At 35.3% G+C, this 14,865-nt stretch overlaps 1 protein-coding gene across 3 annotated transcripts; it reads right to left on the reverse strand.

Annotated features, from left to right (window-relative positions):
- Window positions 1–293: 293 nt before the first annotated feature.
- On the reverse strand, window positions 294–14,792 carry LOC106155419 (metaxin-1). Of its 3 annotated transcripts, XM_013530260.2 has the most exons (9): window positions 14,633–14,736; window positions 14,130–14,297; window positions 13,335–13,404; window positions 10,213–10,289; window positions 9,904–9,996; window positions 5,962–6,144; window positions 4,114–4,190; window positions 3,451–3,608; window positions 294–1,655 (listed from the first exon to the last, which is right to left on the reverse strand). In XM_013530260.2, exons 1-9 carry the CDS (start codon window positions 14,708–14,710, stop codon window positions 1,429–1,431), a joined length of 1,131 nt encoding a protein of 376 aa, XP_013385714.2. In that variant the 5' UTR covers window positions 14,711–14,736; the 3' UTR covers window positions 294–1,428. The 3 variants fall into 3 exon arrangements, with proteins under 3 accessions (XP_013385714.2, XP_013385715.2, XP_086869529.1); XM_013530261.2 differs by lacking the exon at window positions 14,130–14,297 and having other exon boundaries at window positions 14,633–14,792; XM_087013403.1 differs by lacking the exon at window positions 5,962–6,144 and having other exon boundaries at window positions 14,633–14,738.
- Between the last annotated feature and the right edge of the window lie 73 nt (window positions 14,793–14,865).

The following is a 14,865-nucleotide window of genomic DNA, read 5'->3' on the forward strand; positions in this document are numbered from 1 at the left end:
TTGGAATATTTTGAGGATCATAAAGTATAGTGCAGCTCTTAAACTATACATCTGAAAGGATTTTGAATTCCATTCACTTAACACATTTGAAAAATTTAATATTTTTTTGGTCTCAGAAATTTCAATTTTTTATCTCAGACGTTACCATGGCAACGGCTGTAGCACACACACCCACCACCAGTTTAATGGCAAACAAGTGGAAAATCAAAGCTTAGGACCTAAGCTATCAGAAAAACATAGTGAACGAAAATCACTAAGGGGGGGGAGGGGGGTCTACATTGGCCCATAGACTAAAGGCAGTGACTTTCCTTCAGCAATTTCTGAAATTACGAAAATGCTCGACAATATACAAAAATATAACTCACATTTGAAATCATCAGTTCATAAACACGTTTTTCTTTAACAAGCATTTTATTGAAAACAAAGTGCACTCCTTGCACAACACGATCATTCTCTCCTTACAAGGTTCTTATCATTAATACCTGGATCTACAATGTAAGCCAAAAACTATCAAACATGTACATGGTTTCACAGTGTTACTTTCAATCACTGCCAAAATCTCTGAGAGAACTGTGAAAAATGAAATGAATCTCTGTTCAGTTCACAGAGGCCAGCTGTAGAAGGATACACTGCAGATAGTCTGCCAGCTGTAAATTAAGCAACACTAAAGGGGCTGTTCCCTGGATTGGGTTGTATCAAATCTTCCAATCTTATTTTCAACTGGCCTGTCCTTACATCAGAGGGCAGTGTTACATGTACATCCTTTTTAAGCTCAGAAATCACTACCCCTGCCCAAATATTTCATTTAAATAAGGAGCCAAAGGGGAGGAATGTAAACATACACCTGTCTGATGCCCATTGAAGAAATGGTGGTCTTCTGAAGACACACGTACATCTCTGAGGAATTTTATAAGTAATGAACTCATTGGGGTGTAAGTCAGTTATTTCTTGTAAACTGTCAGCCACAGCAGTGAGATACATTTTATATTTACTCCCAAACCCTATGAACAGCCCCTTTAAGTACAAGTATTAGACATGTTAGTAAATGCCTAGAGCTTGTATGTACACATCACCCTAAGTAAGTAAGTGGATTCCAGTGGTTTCATCCTTCCCTTCTGAGGTACTGATAATTGGCCACTGATAGAAAATGCATCTATTTATATACACCTCATCAAGCAATTTGGAACCAGTGAAATCAAGAGTTTTGTATAATACACTTAAGATTAAAGTGGTATTACTTTTAACTTGAATTTTTTAGCATCAGTTTCATGTAAAATAATTATAAATCACTTAGAATAATCTTTAAAGTCAGTTTACATTAACTTAGCACTTTCTACAAGTATATCATACATTTGTTCTGGCATTAACTTCTTTCTACTTTGTTCAGCAAAATCACACATTCCATGTTTACCTAAAATGTCAAAATGCCTAACTCTTCCTTTTACCCTGTCCTTTTGGTTCTGACATATTATCTCCTCCGCCATCAGCATCAACAATCTCCAGAGCCAACATGCCAGTGAAGAAGGTAAAGGCCACCATGGAACTAAGAGCAAACAGTACAGCCAGAACAATGTTCCTGGTCCTGTGAGGAAAGTCACCCAGCTCTTGTGCCCGGGCTTTCTCAGCCTCCTCCCGTTTTCTTTTCTCTTCTAGTTCTGGAGATAAGGAGTACATCAAAATTAACTGATTACGTATGTAAGACCCAGGCTGGTCTAAGGGAGGACATACCTTCAGCTCTGCCAATTCATTATTTTTTACATAGTGAAACATGCTGAGAGCAGGAATATTTTTATTCCTTTTTTGGTCTAATCTAATTTTCTGATTCTGGATTGGATATGCCAATGTTCACTTTCAAAAAGTGAAGAAAAAAAATGAAGCCTTAAATGGTATAATATAATATTAAGAAAAAAATTTTAAACAGCAGATGACCAGAAATAGAAAAAGATGGAGAGATAAAAGGCAATGTAGACAGTCTAAAAGCCATGTCAGGAGACATCTCTAGCTTCCAGGTGAAAGGCAAGAAACCAATATACTTCTACAAATGCCTTATGTTAATGGAGAGGTTAAATTTATTTGCAACAGTCTAACAACAAGAAAACTACACCCTTAGCTGCTCATGATTTGATGAGTACAATGTTCATGATTTGATGAGTAGCAGTATAGGGATCTAGTCCAAATATATTAGAAAAAATCTCCCGAATCAATCTGTACAGTGGTTCTATGACCCAGGCTGAAAATTCATGTATTTTTGACTCAATATGACAAAACAAAAGTGCTTCTTGAGTTCAAAATTCAAAGCATGCTATACAAAAAAAAAAGATGTTTTGATTTCAGTAGTCTCCATCCTATCACTAGTTTAATCATATAAATAGTTCAACCTTGTAGCATTAACAAAAGCCTGTTTGGATTTAGTTTTTTTTTTTTTTGTTTTTCAGACTGTATGGCAATTTTATCAATGTACCTATATTGGCGTAGAGAAAAAAAAATAAATGAAATTCCTCACACTGCCAGGGCTAAGCTAAAATGTGAGTGGACCTTGCCTGCAATTTTCAGTAAAAACAATAGCCAATTAAATTTTCTTTAAAAGTACTGTGAGAGCCGTTTTCTAAATTTATTTTGATTTTCACACCCAACACTGGTTTTCATTTACACCTCAGGTGTGAACTAAGGACTTACATGGGACAAAGGGGCAGCAAATAACCTACAAAAACTCCTAAAATTCTTGATGCAATTAGGAATTTGTTACTTAAATGTGGCACATTTGTCACTTGTCCTCGGGGTATTATGAAATACTTACACCCTGCTGTACTTAATAAGCCACCATCCAGGCTATATATCAAAACAAACCATGTTACATAATATTTTACACTGACTAGACAGCAATATGTCAATTAAGGTTGCAGGTGAAAGCCAGTTATCCACAAAAGATTTGGTATCATATCTATCATGGCCACGGTGGCTAAGCAACAAAAAAAATATGAAAAAAAAGCTGATAACAGGCATAAAAGGTGTAATTGTGGATGTGAAAGAAATCTGAGTAAAGTTCAACCAAAGACAGGAAGTACATACAGATATAAAATTCAAGTTGAGGTTTGTCATATAATAATTAAAAAGGACTGCCATTATATGCCAGTAATAACCAAATCATGCTTTAAAAATGAAAATCATACAAATGTTGTAAGAGACTTACATAAAACTGGGTTTAAGTTAAAATATTTGATTTACTGTCTTAAAAATGCAATTCATTTTCTGTTTACGCAAGGGGCACCATATCCTAGTGTATTTTGACCTTACTCCAGTTTGTATCTGTAGACATTAAAGTTTAACTGTTACAAATAAAAAATAAAAATGCTATAAGTTACAATCATACTTTAAGATGCTATAGCAAATGCCAGCAACAAAACTGACACAGGTTATAACATAGAAAGTTTTAATGCAAAAATAATGTACCTTCTCTGCTTAGTGGGAAGTATTTGCTCAGTATCCGGCTGCAAAGCTGACACAGGTTATCACAGGTGCCAAGATGCTTGGACAAGGGGTTCACTGGTAAGGGGGCTTTCAACATTGGGGCCAGATAACCAAAAACTATGGCATCTAATGATGATGGGCTGAAAAAGCAACCGTGTTACAGGTTAGATAAATGAAAACCAAAAATTAGAGAGTTCACCACTGAAACAGTAAATGAAAAGGAACAATGTAGCAGCTGAAGGAGTGATTTGATATTTAGTGAGGTTGTGTTAAATTAAAAAGAAAAAAAAAACAGTGGATTTTCAGAGTGCATTTTCAGATCACATTCAAAATCAAAGGGCAATGAAAGGAAAATGCTGTAGAATATACAGAAAGGAAAAGGAAAATTGTGTCATAGATTTAAATGCAATTAAATACAAACGTTTATTTAATATTTAAAAACCACATGTTAAAAGTCACAAGAAAAGTTAAAAGTCAGGACTCATACATGTACCTTGTGCTATTGAGTTAAATGAAAAAAAAAATTCACATACAGTGCAGCTCATAACAGCCCTACAAACACCCATTGCTTACACTGGATGTGGATAGTGTGTTTGCATTATCTAAAAATATTGTTTAGATGCCGAAGAGAAACAGAAGACTTACGTCTTGCCAAAGAAGAAGGGTTTATTTCCCAATCTCTTTGAAAGTAATGTAATGCACTCTTGGGCTTCCTTGTAAATCTGAAAATGAAAAGATGTTAACATAGAAAATACATCCCTTTTCTATTAACTTACACCAATATATACACAAAAATGTATTCCAAAGTTCTGTAGAGAGGTAATTACATTACAGTTTAACCATCTATCAATAAGAACATGTATACTTATTATCTCACACGTGTCGCGCATTTCTAGAAGCGATGTTATGTTCAATAAATAAAGTACAGAATTCTCCTCAGTATCCAATATCTGTGCAGAATGTAATAACCACACCAGTATCTGTCTGCTTGACGCAAGTGACAAATTGAGATCTGATCAAGATGTCATTCGAGTTCGCTAACAACTAATATAATGAAGTGCCACAAGGGCACAATGACGCTGTCATGAGACCAAATAAACTGTTTGCACATCTCACAACAAGACGAGATGTTATTAAAAGCATGAAACGTTCACCTTAAAAGTAATGAACACCAGCCACAAAAATAATAACAATAATGATCTTTGGGTAACAGTCAAAAGTATTGGATACCTTTGGGGGAAGGTGAATGACATGAAGGAAAGGATGAGCTCCCCAGTATTATCCTGACAGTTCATATCAGTATAAGCAAGCAATTAATCTACATCCTGGACGTTAACATAGGTTTAGTTGAAACTGTCTGAATGTGTCCACGGTTTGATACCCTGGACAATGTTATTGCAAAGTTGACAAACAACAATACAAAGACTGGTTTCATAGTTTTTACGGTTTTTTTTTTTTTCACTGGACTACTATTATAAACCATGAACCACGCAGTCAAGTATGAAATATTATTGAATATTTAAGATGATTTTAAATCCCACCACATTTTCTTTTATTACACAAATTTCTGATAAAAATTCTCCATTTACAAAAATTTAGCTTGTAAAATGTCTGCATGTCTCACATACCCTACCCCGAGCTCAAAAAGAAAAAAAGTTTCAATTATAGCAGCTCAGCAGTTAGATAAAATACATGATCATAACACGGTCACATAACCATGAAATTGTGTGCCTCATAGAACTTTTTTCTGTCAAATTCAAAATGTCAAATGGCTATAATATGACCCCATACCACCATATAGGTTATTACAAGAATAATGTGGATGTATCTCATCAAGACTGTAATGTCTTTCACATTAGATAAATCAATGAGGAGAAAACTGCTTTTCACTTCACTGACACTATCTCTTTGATCCAACATGAATCTTCTAATTTTACTCTCAGTGTTCCGCCTACACAACTTTTGCAGAAAATGAGCAATTTGCTCACCTTTCAATCAAAGGAAGACCTTTTAAAGTTGATTTAGCCTCTTTACAGTGCTTTAAAGTGTATTTAGTTTGCATTTTTTTCAGGCCAAATTACAAGCACACTTCAGCACCTCATCTCATGAATAGTATCTTTACATAACCATCTGATTGTTTACTTTTGATGCTCTTTGTGTAAACTTCAATCAGAGAGACTTGATTTCTGTTCTAAAATTGGAAATGATTTTTCACAGAAATCTACCAATTGATATTGTCATTTTCACAAGTAAAGTAAACTTGACTTAATGCAGCAAAGCGGTATAAAATAAGACAAACACTTTATCGTGGTTTATTACATTTCTGACTGCTTAGATTGGTCTCTTAGAGTAACACATATGTTGTGAAGTTGAATGCTAATAATTCTATAAATGGGTAGATGCAAGTAAAACTTAAGACACACGCACCATAGTTCATACTATCATCAACGGAGAGTATGAATACTCATACATGCACATTATTTAATTTCATACCAAATTTTCCTTCTCTTGCGGAGTCATTTCTAGGTGTGGATAACATTCTGTCTCCACTCTATCTGTGGCAGCTTTATGCATTCTGTTAGGCACATATAAACTCTGTGGGAACCCCACAGCACTGCCATACCAGGGCCTTGTGATGTCTATAAACACCTGAGAATTTCCCCACCACAAATGAAGCTGGAAAGAAATGAAAATTTGGATAATTCAAAATAAATATGTTTTTTTTTCTTATTTATAAGCTGCCTCATAGAGGTGAAAGATAGAAATATTCATATCTAAAACTTAGGAGATCCTTAAAAACATGACTAGAATGCAAAACATTGATTAAAATGCTTTTCAGTAAAACAGTTTTAATATTTCATATTTTGTCAGCTAAATGAGCAACACAACATTTCATATCATAACATTCTCACAGCTTTTCTTGATTCACCAGTAAAAGTCAAGTTTAAATGGGTGGGTTGTATTTCACTTTTGCATCAATTTATTTTGGTGCAGTATAAATTTTGTTTTTTGATGAAGGCATTTTTAAGTCAGAATTTTGTTTATTAACACACCAGGGGTATATTCTGATTCAACAACAATGCATTTAACTAAGTTGGGATAATTAACTTACAACAGGGTTGAAATAAGTTCCACAGGGCAAGCATAACAGAAGCAAGGAATACCGTCCTAACTTCCCTGAAAAGGGGTCTACAGGTATAAAAATCTACATCTACTGAAATAAAATGTTTAAAAAAGGGCACACTTCTCACTCCTGCTGGAGGCCCACTAGAAGTTTATTGCTAAGTGGACCAAATACTTCAAAGTACAAATTTTCCAGTGCTTTTTGATAGGGATGTATTTGCCTTGTACTGATGGGTACACTCAAGATAAGTATCCATTGCCTGGCATGTCAGATCTAATGAGCCATGAGAAGCACAACAGTGTCCTGATGGCTGAACAAGACCCATGTGACCTATGCTGATTTAACATCAGGTAAATTTTACCAAAAATTATGTTCCCAATGGATACCATCTTTCCCAAGAGTCTGGATTTTTAGAACAACACACCATTTTTGCCCTTGTAATTCTGAGTTTGCATGTCTAATCCAATAATTGTTTGTTGTGAAATGTTTACCACCTCTGCTGAAATCAGGTTTTTTTGATTGGGACTTTCATAAAACAAAGTGTTTTTGTGACCTTGGTTGGCTAACCAAATGTCAAATGCCCGATTAAATGAACAACACAGAAATTGAACATCACATGCAACACTTACAAGTACCAGCACTCTTAGGGCACATTCAGAACAGATGATCCGAGTACTAACTGATCCACCAACTAAATATGGCCGCCCCCCACTTCAAAAGCAGTGCCGCTAATTCCATGATGCCGGTGCCGCTAATTCCTAGCAATGAAACATTGTAGCCAAGATTTAATCCATTTAATGGTGCGTGTGGAGGTAGGGAGACCATCAGGAATCAGCACATCGTTTTTGAAGTGGGGTCGGCCATATTTAGTTGGCGGATCCGTTAGTTGGCATCTCTTCTTATTCTGAATGCGCTCATATACTAATATATTTGATCTTTGTTTTTCTTCCCATCTCTCGTTTGGTTTTCCTTACTTTTCATCAGTTAAGGTATAGGTCTACTGAACACATCTGAACATTTCCCAAAGTCATATTTCTATACCTACATATCTTGCAAAGCTCTTAATCTTTCCCAATTCAGACCATCAAAGCTTAAAAATCCATTAAGTAAAAGTGCTTGAAGTTGACAGTTCCTTTTGAAATGTACTGGAAGACATGGTGTTGTTAATGTCTGGTTCTGAAACTTAAAAATGGAATAAACCATTGAATCCAAGCTAAGTGATGGGTTCATCTATGATTCAGCAGTAAGAGCTTTTCCCCCTACCCCAGAAAATTCATTTGGCAGTTAAACCCTGCATAGAAAACCTTGAACGCAGATTTTCTTTTGGCCTAGCCATCTGCCAGAACATCATTTTAATGATTTTAATGAGCAGCTGCTATAGTCATATCAAAGGGATTTAGATTACTTTAAATGAAAAAAAATGTAGGTCACGAATGAATAAAAACAACCACTACATGTTATGGTTCAGACATTCTAGAAACAATGACTCTTACAATGTACCTGGAGAGAGTTTATTAAATTCTTGGGGAAATCATTAATCATTCTGTTGTTCTGGAATATGATCTAAATTGCATGCACATTGTTTTCAAAGTACTGCTACATTGTCTTTATTCTGTAAGCTTCAAAATACCAGCATGTTTTGCTGTGGATTATTTCTTTTGGCTACGTCAGTTACACATACAATTATTGATTATATTGCCTTGATGCTTTTTTGACTAATGTCTCTCCAAACAATGGTAAGACCTTGAGCCAGGTGAACAGATTTTAGTTCAAGATTCCATTGGAGGTAGCTGTGCATGTCTGTTGTCACTTAATTGTTTTAGGGAACATTCAGATTCACACACTGTACTAGCTGGGTTGGTCCACCTCTGGATTCTTGCTGAAGTGCAATCAGCACACATTAGTTGACTACCCCCTAGCTGCTGGAGGAGGGTTGTCAGACAATTAAGCTGATTCCACTGATGGCACTCTAATAAGTATCCTCTACGGAGTGGGATCGACCCAGCTAGTATGATGTGTGAATCTGAATGCAGTCTTTTTTTTCAACATTGCTGCCGGAAAACTAACTTCATTAATCAGTAATTAGCACATCTGTCTGGATTATACTCCACTACTGCATTCTAAAATATCACCTCTGGGCTGTTCATCAGAGTATGCACTTAAACAACAAAAAACAAATGTTCATTATTCTGTTAGCTGTAGGCAGTTACTTATTTAGCCAAATAAATGAGAATGGCCACTGTCTATCAAGCCCTGGTTTAAAATTATATCTGGTTTGAAAAATACAGTTAGCTTTAAACTTCAAAGAACTGCTGGTGACTTACTAATGTCACTTAGTGTCTGACTATCAGTATGTCTGTCATGGTGACTTACTAATGTCACTTAGTGTCTGACTATCAGTATGTCTGTCATGGTGACTTGCTAATGTCACTCAGTGTCTGTCTATCAGTATGTCTGTCAGTCTGAATGGACATCAACAACAAAAAAAAACATACAAATAAACTATACAAAAACAAATAAATCAAAATAAATTAAAATCAAAATAAATTAATATACATATAAATAGATGAATGGATAGACAAAAGTAGGAAGGGAAGAAAGGGTGGATGCATAGATCGATGCAAACTTTTAAGATCACATTTTTGAAAAACAACCAAATGGATCACATAAATTTAGGTTAACTTAATTTTCATCATTTGCAGGACACTGTATCTTATAAGCTAACCATGTACTTATCCTTAGTATTTAAATCATTTCAAGATTCTGTGTGTCTTTCAACATCTTAATTTGCAGTTATACATGTACCTGTGTTAGGCAATGGGAAACAGTGGCATGATACACAAATCAAAAGCACTGCTTAATGAAATTATACAATTCATCATAAATTCAAACCTGGTTCAATGAAGGACGCATTTATCCAATCAAGTTTGAGATTAAATGATTGCATGAATGACCGAACCTTTGCCATTCTCCGCATCTCCAATGCTACACACAGATCAATAACCTATTACTTAGTATGGGATAAGGGATTTTGCATGCCGTGTTGTTCCCAATAAAGAAAATTAATTTTTACTTCATCCTTGAATGCATATACCTTAAAAGCAACAGTTGATTCATAACTGAGAAGCAAGAAGTAATGTGACTTATCTACAAATGCACAATTTTAACAGGCTTAGTCTCTTAATGACCTTCATTAAGTTTAGACCAGTTTTTCATCAAGGCTTTATGATTGTCATGGACTATTTGCATATTTATGAATGGAAGGTCATCATCTTCAATCTCCTATATAACTTTAATACTTTTATACTTACTATGGCAGGAAGAAGTTTTGTTTCCAACAGAGAAGTGAATGCCAATATATCAGCGCTTTGCTTAGAATTCAGTTCAAAATCTATCCCCCAGTTCTGGAATAAAATAACTCAAATAAATACTGCATTCTTATTTTCCTATCTTTTTTGTAAAGAAATCATCATCATCAATATATTGTAATATATTCTAGTTTTTCTTTTCATCCATATTTGTTTTTTAGTCATTTCATCAAATAGAACAGACATATTTTATCAATCATTCTGAAAGTGACGAAATTGAAGTTGACTTGCTTATTCTTTTTTAGTGTATACCTTGCGTCTCAGGTAGCTGAAGATATCTGTTACTTTTGTGTAGGCACTCCCATTGTGACGGAGAACCGGCAAACAGCCTGGAGACACAATCACGGAACAACCAAATTAAAAAACACATTCATGTGCACCTACCACAATGATTACAAATAGAAATAACAGTTCATCAATGAAAAAAAGTAATGCAAGTGGTCACATAAATATTTTTAAGGAGCGGATGTACCCAAATATAGCTAAAAATAGCCATTTTTGGTTTTTTCTGTCTAATTATTGGTTAAACGTGTATCTAACGTTTAACAGAATAAAATTTTTACATTTTGAACAAAAAATTTGTTTTTTCTGATTATTCTGATGCTGCACACATCGACATCGGTGACCTGGTATATGCCCCGCCTTCGTTGTCAAGGGCCGTTGGCATGGGTAAACTCGGTGGGCGGACCTTAGCAGCATCAGCACGTCTAGGGAAACAATAGAACAGGGATGCGCCATGCCCCCTTTGTCATAAACAGCGATCGGCAAAGCAGTGCCTATTGTTCCGCTTAAGCTGTTTTGATAGTCTCTCTTGATTGTGATCAGCGCTAAGATGAATCTTTTCCGACACATTGGATTTGCTCGAAATACTCGTTCTCCCTTGAATATTGCTTGTTGTTACACGCGTTCTTTCGATTTTCTTGTTAACTTTTTGAGATACGCAAAAGAAAAGAAGAAAATTCCGTTGCTTGCTACCCGTGACAACAATAGTCATTCTTTCTATCCATTTTCGCCAACAGGTCGATGCAGTTTAGTGTTAGATTTTAAAAATATACATGGGGGTAACTAGGCATACGCACGGATGCACTGTGCGTACATTTTTTTGGCCAACCATGATATTATTTTATATAAATTTAGTGTATTTTTCACGGAATATAAAGAAATTCTCTGCTTATCAAAGTCACCTGTATGAACAAATCCTCTGTATCAATTGTATAGGCACAATTGTTCTGACACCCCCCTCCCCCCGTCTTGCATACTTTTATTGAACTGAGGTAAACAATGCCTGAAACCTTAACAAGTTTTATCTTAATCGTCCATCTAACTGGAACTTCCTTTACCTCTTTATTGGAGGGTTCAGTGGCCCACAACTCACCTGAAGCCTCGCTGGCAATATTTATCTCAGGTAAAAATCTACCTGTGTGTTATTTTCAAAGAGCAGCTCACGCAACCCTGAGGGCATTAGATAAAATCTGGACACCAGGTTTCATAAGGAGCTAGAGAAACGAAGGAAGGATTTTTCCTGCAAAGCGTCAAAGAATTTTGACACGGACTTGACCCAGCTTATCCCTCCAAACTAATAGGGTGACATGGACAATTTTTACAAACATATAATAAAACTTAGATGTATCAGAGCTCTGTCGTGTCGTACAATTGGTTGTTATGGGGAGCCATGCATCCACATGTAAGGTTAATGAAATCTAATGTTAGTTCAACTCAGAGGCGGATCCAGGATTATTCGAAGGGCGTTCCACGTATGCGAAGCTAGCCTCCTTTTAAATAAATATACCATTCTGGGTAATAACTTTATTGAAACTTTTTTAATTGCGAGAATATTTCTGACTAAATGATGTTTTATTATTAATGGAAATTAAGCTGCGGTGTGTGGTACATATGCTGTGATTACGCTGTCCTTCATCTCTTGCGTTAGTCTATATTTTGCTGGGAATGTAAAAAATCTGTGCGTACAATTTTTTTAAGGTCTGGTTACGCCCCTGAATCTATGCAACTTGGGCAATTCGGCCCTAGCATCGAGGCTCAACTCCTATTTATTTCTGCTTACCATTGGTAATCGGAAAATCAACAATGATAATATCTAACCTTTCCACCTGTTTTCGAACCATTTTTCGCTTGGCGAATGTGGACAAGACCGCATGCGATGCTGCTATTGTGTGCACATCCTAGAGCGCATCCCTAACACTTGCCCCGACGGCAATTGACGTGGCCACTGATTGCTTGGGTCATTAGGGCTTACTAGATTGCCTGTCAATCATTCTGGCAGTGCTAGCGGTAACCCCTTGAAGTTACTAACAGGAGGTGAGATTGATACAAAAATAAGATTTTCTGACATCCAAATACATGCAAACAAGCTAATTTCAACCGGCAAAAGAGTACCCATCTTCGCGATCGTCAGAACGATAACAGGTAAAGCTGTCAACAATTTTATTTGCTTATATGGACAATTAACTTCACTGAAAGGATTTTTGCTCGTTTTCTTTGCTTTCAATATTGACGAGATAGCGTTATCTTAACAAGCTTTAACTATCTACCTGTACACCTGAGGGAGACCAAATTCACCATGCTAATTATGAACAGTATGCTCTAAAAGTGCTTTTTAAGAAATTTTGATTGATCCTCTCTTTTCTAATTTATAGACTTTGAAAGTGAAAATTTCCTAATATTTTGATGTAATTTCACGTTTTTATAGATAAAATCAACAATAAGTGTCTGAAGAAAAATCCCTGACTCCATGCTGTAGTACTTTGTTCAAGTGTCATAATGACATCAAAAGCAAGTTTATAGCTGTCCAGGTGCCTGAGAAAATCAGGTGTATAAAAATGGTGTTTTTGTCCCCAAAATCCCAATATTACGTCACACGATGAAGTTAAAGCTGTGTTCCAAGCATAATTAGATATTTTGAAGATACGTTAAATGAATGTGACAGGAATAAAAAAGCCAAGACCTTTATTTTAAGAGAAAATCTCAAACCTACATTCCCTCCTTAAAGCTGCAAATATATACATGCTATAGATATTAAAAGAAATCACTTGAAAAGACAAAAGTAATAAAAGTTCATTTACACATTAGAGGGTGGGATAGCCGTTGGACACTCAAAACTGATCAAGCTAATCTTGGGAGAGTTTATACTCTAATCATGTATGTTTCTATTGACAGTATTTTTAAAAGATTTTCCGAGATAGTCTCCATGGAAAAAGCACTCATTTATTATATATACATCATGAAGCTCGGAGGAAGTAAAAGATGTGAGGGTCATATAGATATAAAAACAAACAAACAAACAAACATCAATTAACATATAACATTGCCCTTGCAATATTAAATTAATGTAGAAATTATGAGACATAATCACTTACCAGTTGGTGACTTCCTTGGGTTGTTTGTGGCTTTAATATCAATACTGACACCAGAAAACTTGCAGTATGCCTGGAGACCAAAACAAGCTTGTTGTTGTTAAAGAACTCATAATTTAAAAAAAAAAACAGTTATCATAGAAGTTAAACAAAATCATATGCAAAGGACATGCAATATACATTATTTCAATTATCATCCCTTAACACTTTTAATCACTGTTTAAATACAAGTATTTCTAGTAGTACATAATTTGATGGATACTAGCTTTCATGAAACATCTTGAAGTGTTTCATTTTAAAGTTATATTTTCTTTTCAGTCGCGTATGCATACACATTTTTTCCCAAAATTTGTATTAACCCCTAGTGCAAAGTTTATGTATCATATCTACATGCATCAAGAACGTGGGTATAGTGAGATACTTGTCATCATGGCTATCTGCCATATACTGGTACTAGTTAGTTACATATGGTGTCAAATTTTTACCACAAGATCTAACTAAATTTCATCATATAGTCTACCATTGTTAATAGCATTTTTAAGAATGCCAAAGCATGCCATCTCATACTACCCAAATAGTGATATTTGAACAGATACTTTCTGCTTTTTTTCTGCACTGTACACAATGATGATGAGCTTTTGAGGAGGTACATGTACATTAAATTCATTGTAAATTCTTGTATTTTGTATCTTTTATACAAAGTTCACTTAACATAATAAACCAAGTACCAATATTGCTTGACTTTAAATTCTTTAACCCAAATGTGTCCATGAAATAAAGTACAGGTGTTGTGCTTACTTCAGGGTTATCAATGAACTGAACATACTTCAACCCCCTTGGTATATACAATGTACATGTGTATAACATTCTGCTGTTTCTGCCAACCTGCATTTGAATATTTATGCTATTGTGCCTGCAGCAGACATGCATTATACTTGTGTACAGCATATGATGGACTTTTATGAACTGGAAGGACGAATCAAATGGTCAAGTTAACAAACACAAAATTGAAGAAAATGCCATTTAAAAGCTATTTTTGGCTGACTGAGAGATTCAATATTTTTTTCCTTTGGTATGTCGACTTTATTTTCATGTGTAACTTTAACCACAGTTAGTAATAATACAATACTTCAGTGATGTAACATGTGATGCACCACCACACACATTTGCCAAATTAAGTTTTTTAAAAATTTGCTTGCTAGTATGAGGGTCAGATCTGCAAGATGTAAATTATTTAGTGCAAAATAATTGGTCGCAGTAAGACGCAGATCTGTCAATACTATTGATTAGCAACGCCTTACCAAGACAGTCAAACAATTGGTGTCTACAGACGGTAAATCCCAATCCCCCTTCCACACTTCCAAGTCCATGTCGGCCATTTTGACCTAATTCAATCTTAACTAGGTCAAAATTATTGCGCGCCTTTGAATGTTGCTCAAGAATAGATATATATGTCAAATAGATGGCTTGATTATTCTTGTTCATTCAGACCCACTTGCCATAAAACACAATGAATATGGTATCATTAAAAATT

Source organism: Lingula anatina, chromosome 1 (genome assembly GCF_051362555.1).
Source record: "Lingula anatina isolate TDL-2025a chromosome 1, LinAna3.0, whole genome shotgun sequence".
NCBI classification, from domain to species: domain Eukaryota; kingdom Metazoa; phylum Brachiopoda; class Lingulata; order Lingulida; family Lingulidae; genus Lingula; species Lingula anatina.

What these genes read in the sequence shown, in the direction of transcription:
- LOC106155419 (XM_013530260.2), bottom strand. Translation starts at nt 14,710, where the DNA reads ATGGCCGACATGGACTTGGAAGTGTGGAAGGGGGATTGGGATTTACCG. An exon ending in TCAGCTACCTGAGACGCAAG is followed by an intron (nt 9,997 to 10,212) that starts GTATACACTAAA and finishes ATTTTATTCCAG; the next exon opens with AACTGGGGGATAGATTTTGA. An exon ending in CTTCCCACTAAGCAGAGAAG is followed by an intron (nt 1,656 to 3,450) that starts GTACATTATTTT and finishes CCTTATCTCCAG; the next exon opens with AACTAGAAGAGAAAAGAAAA.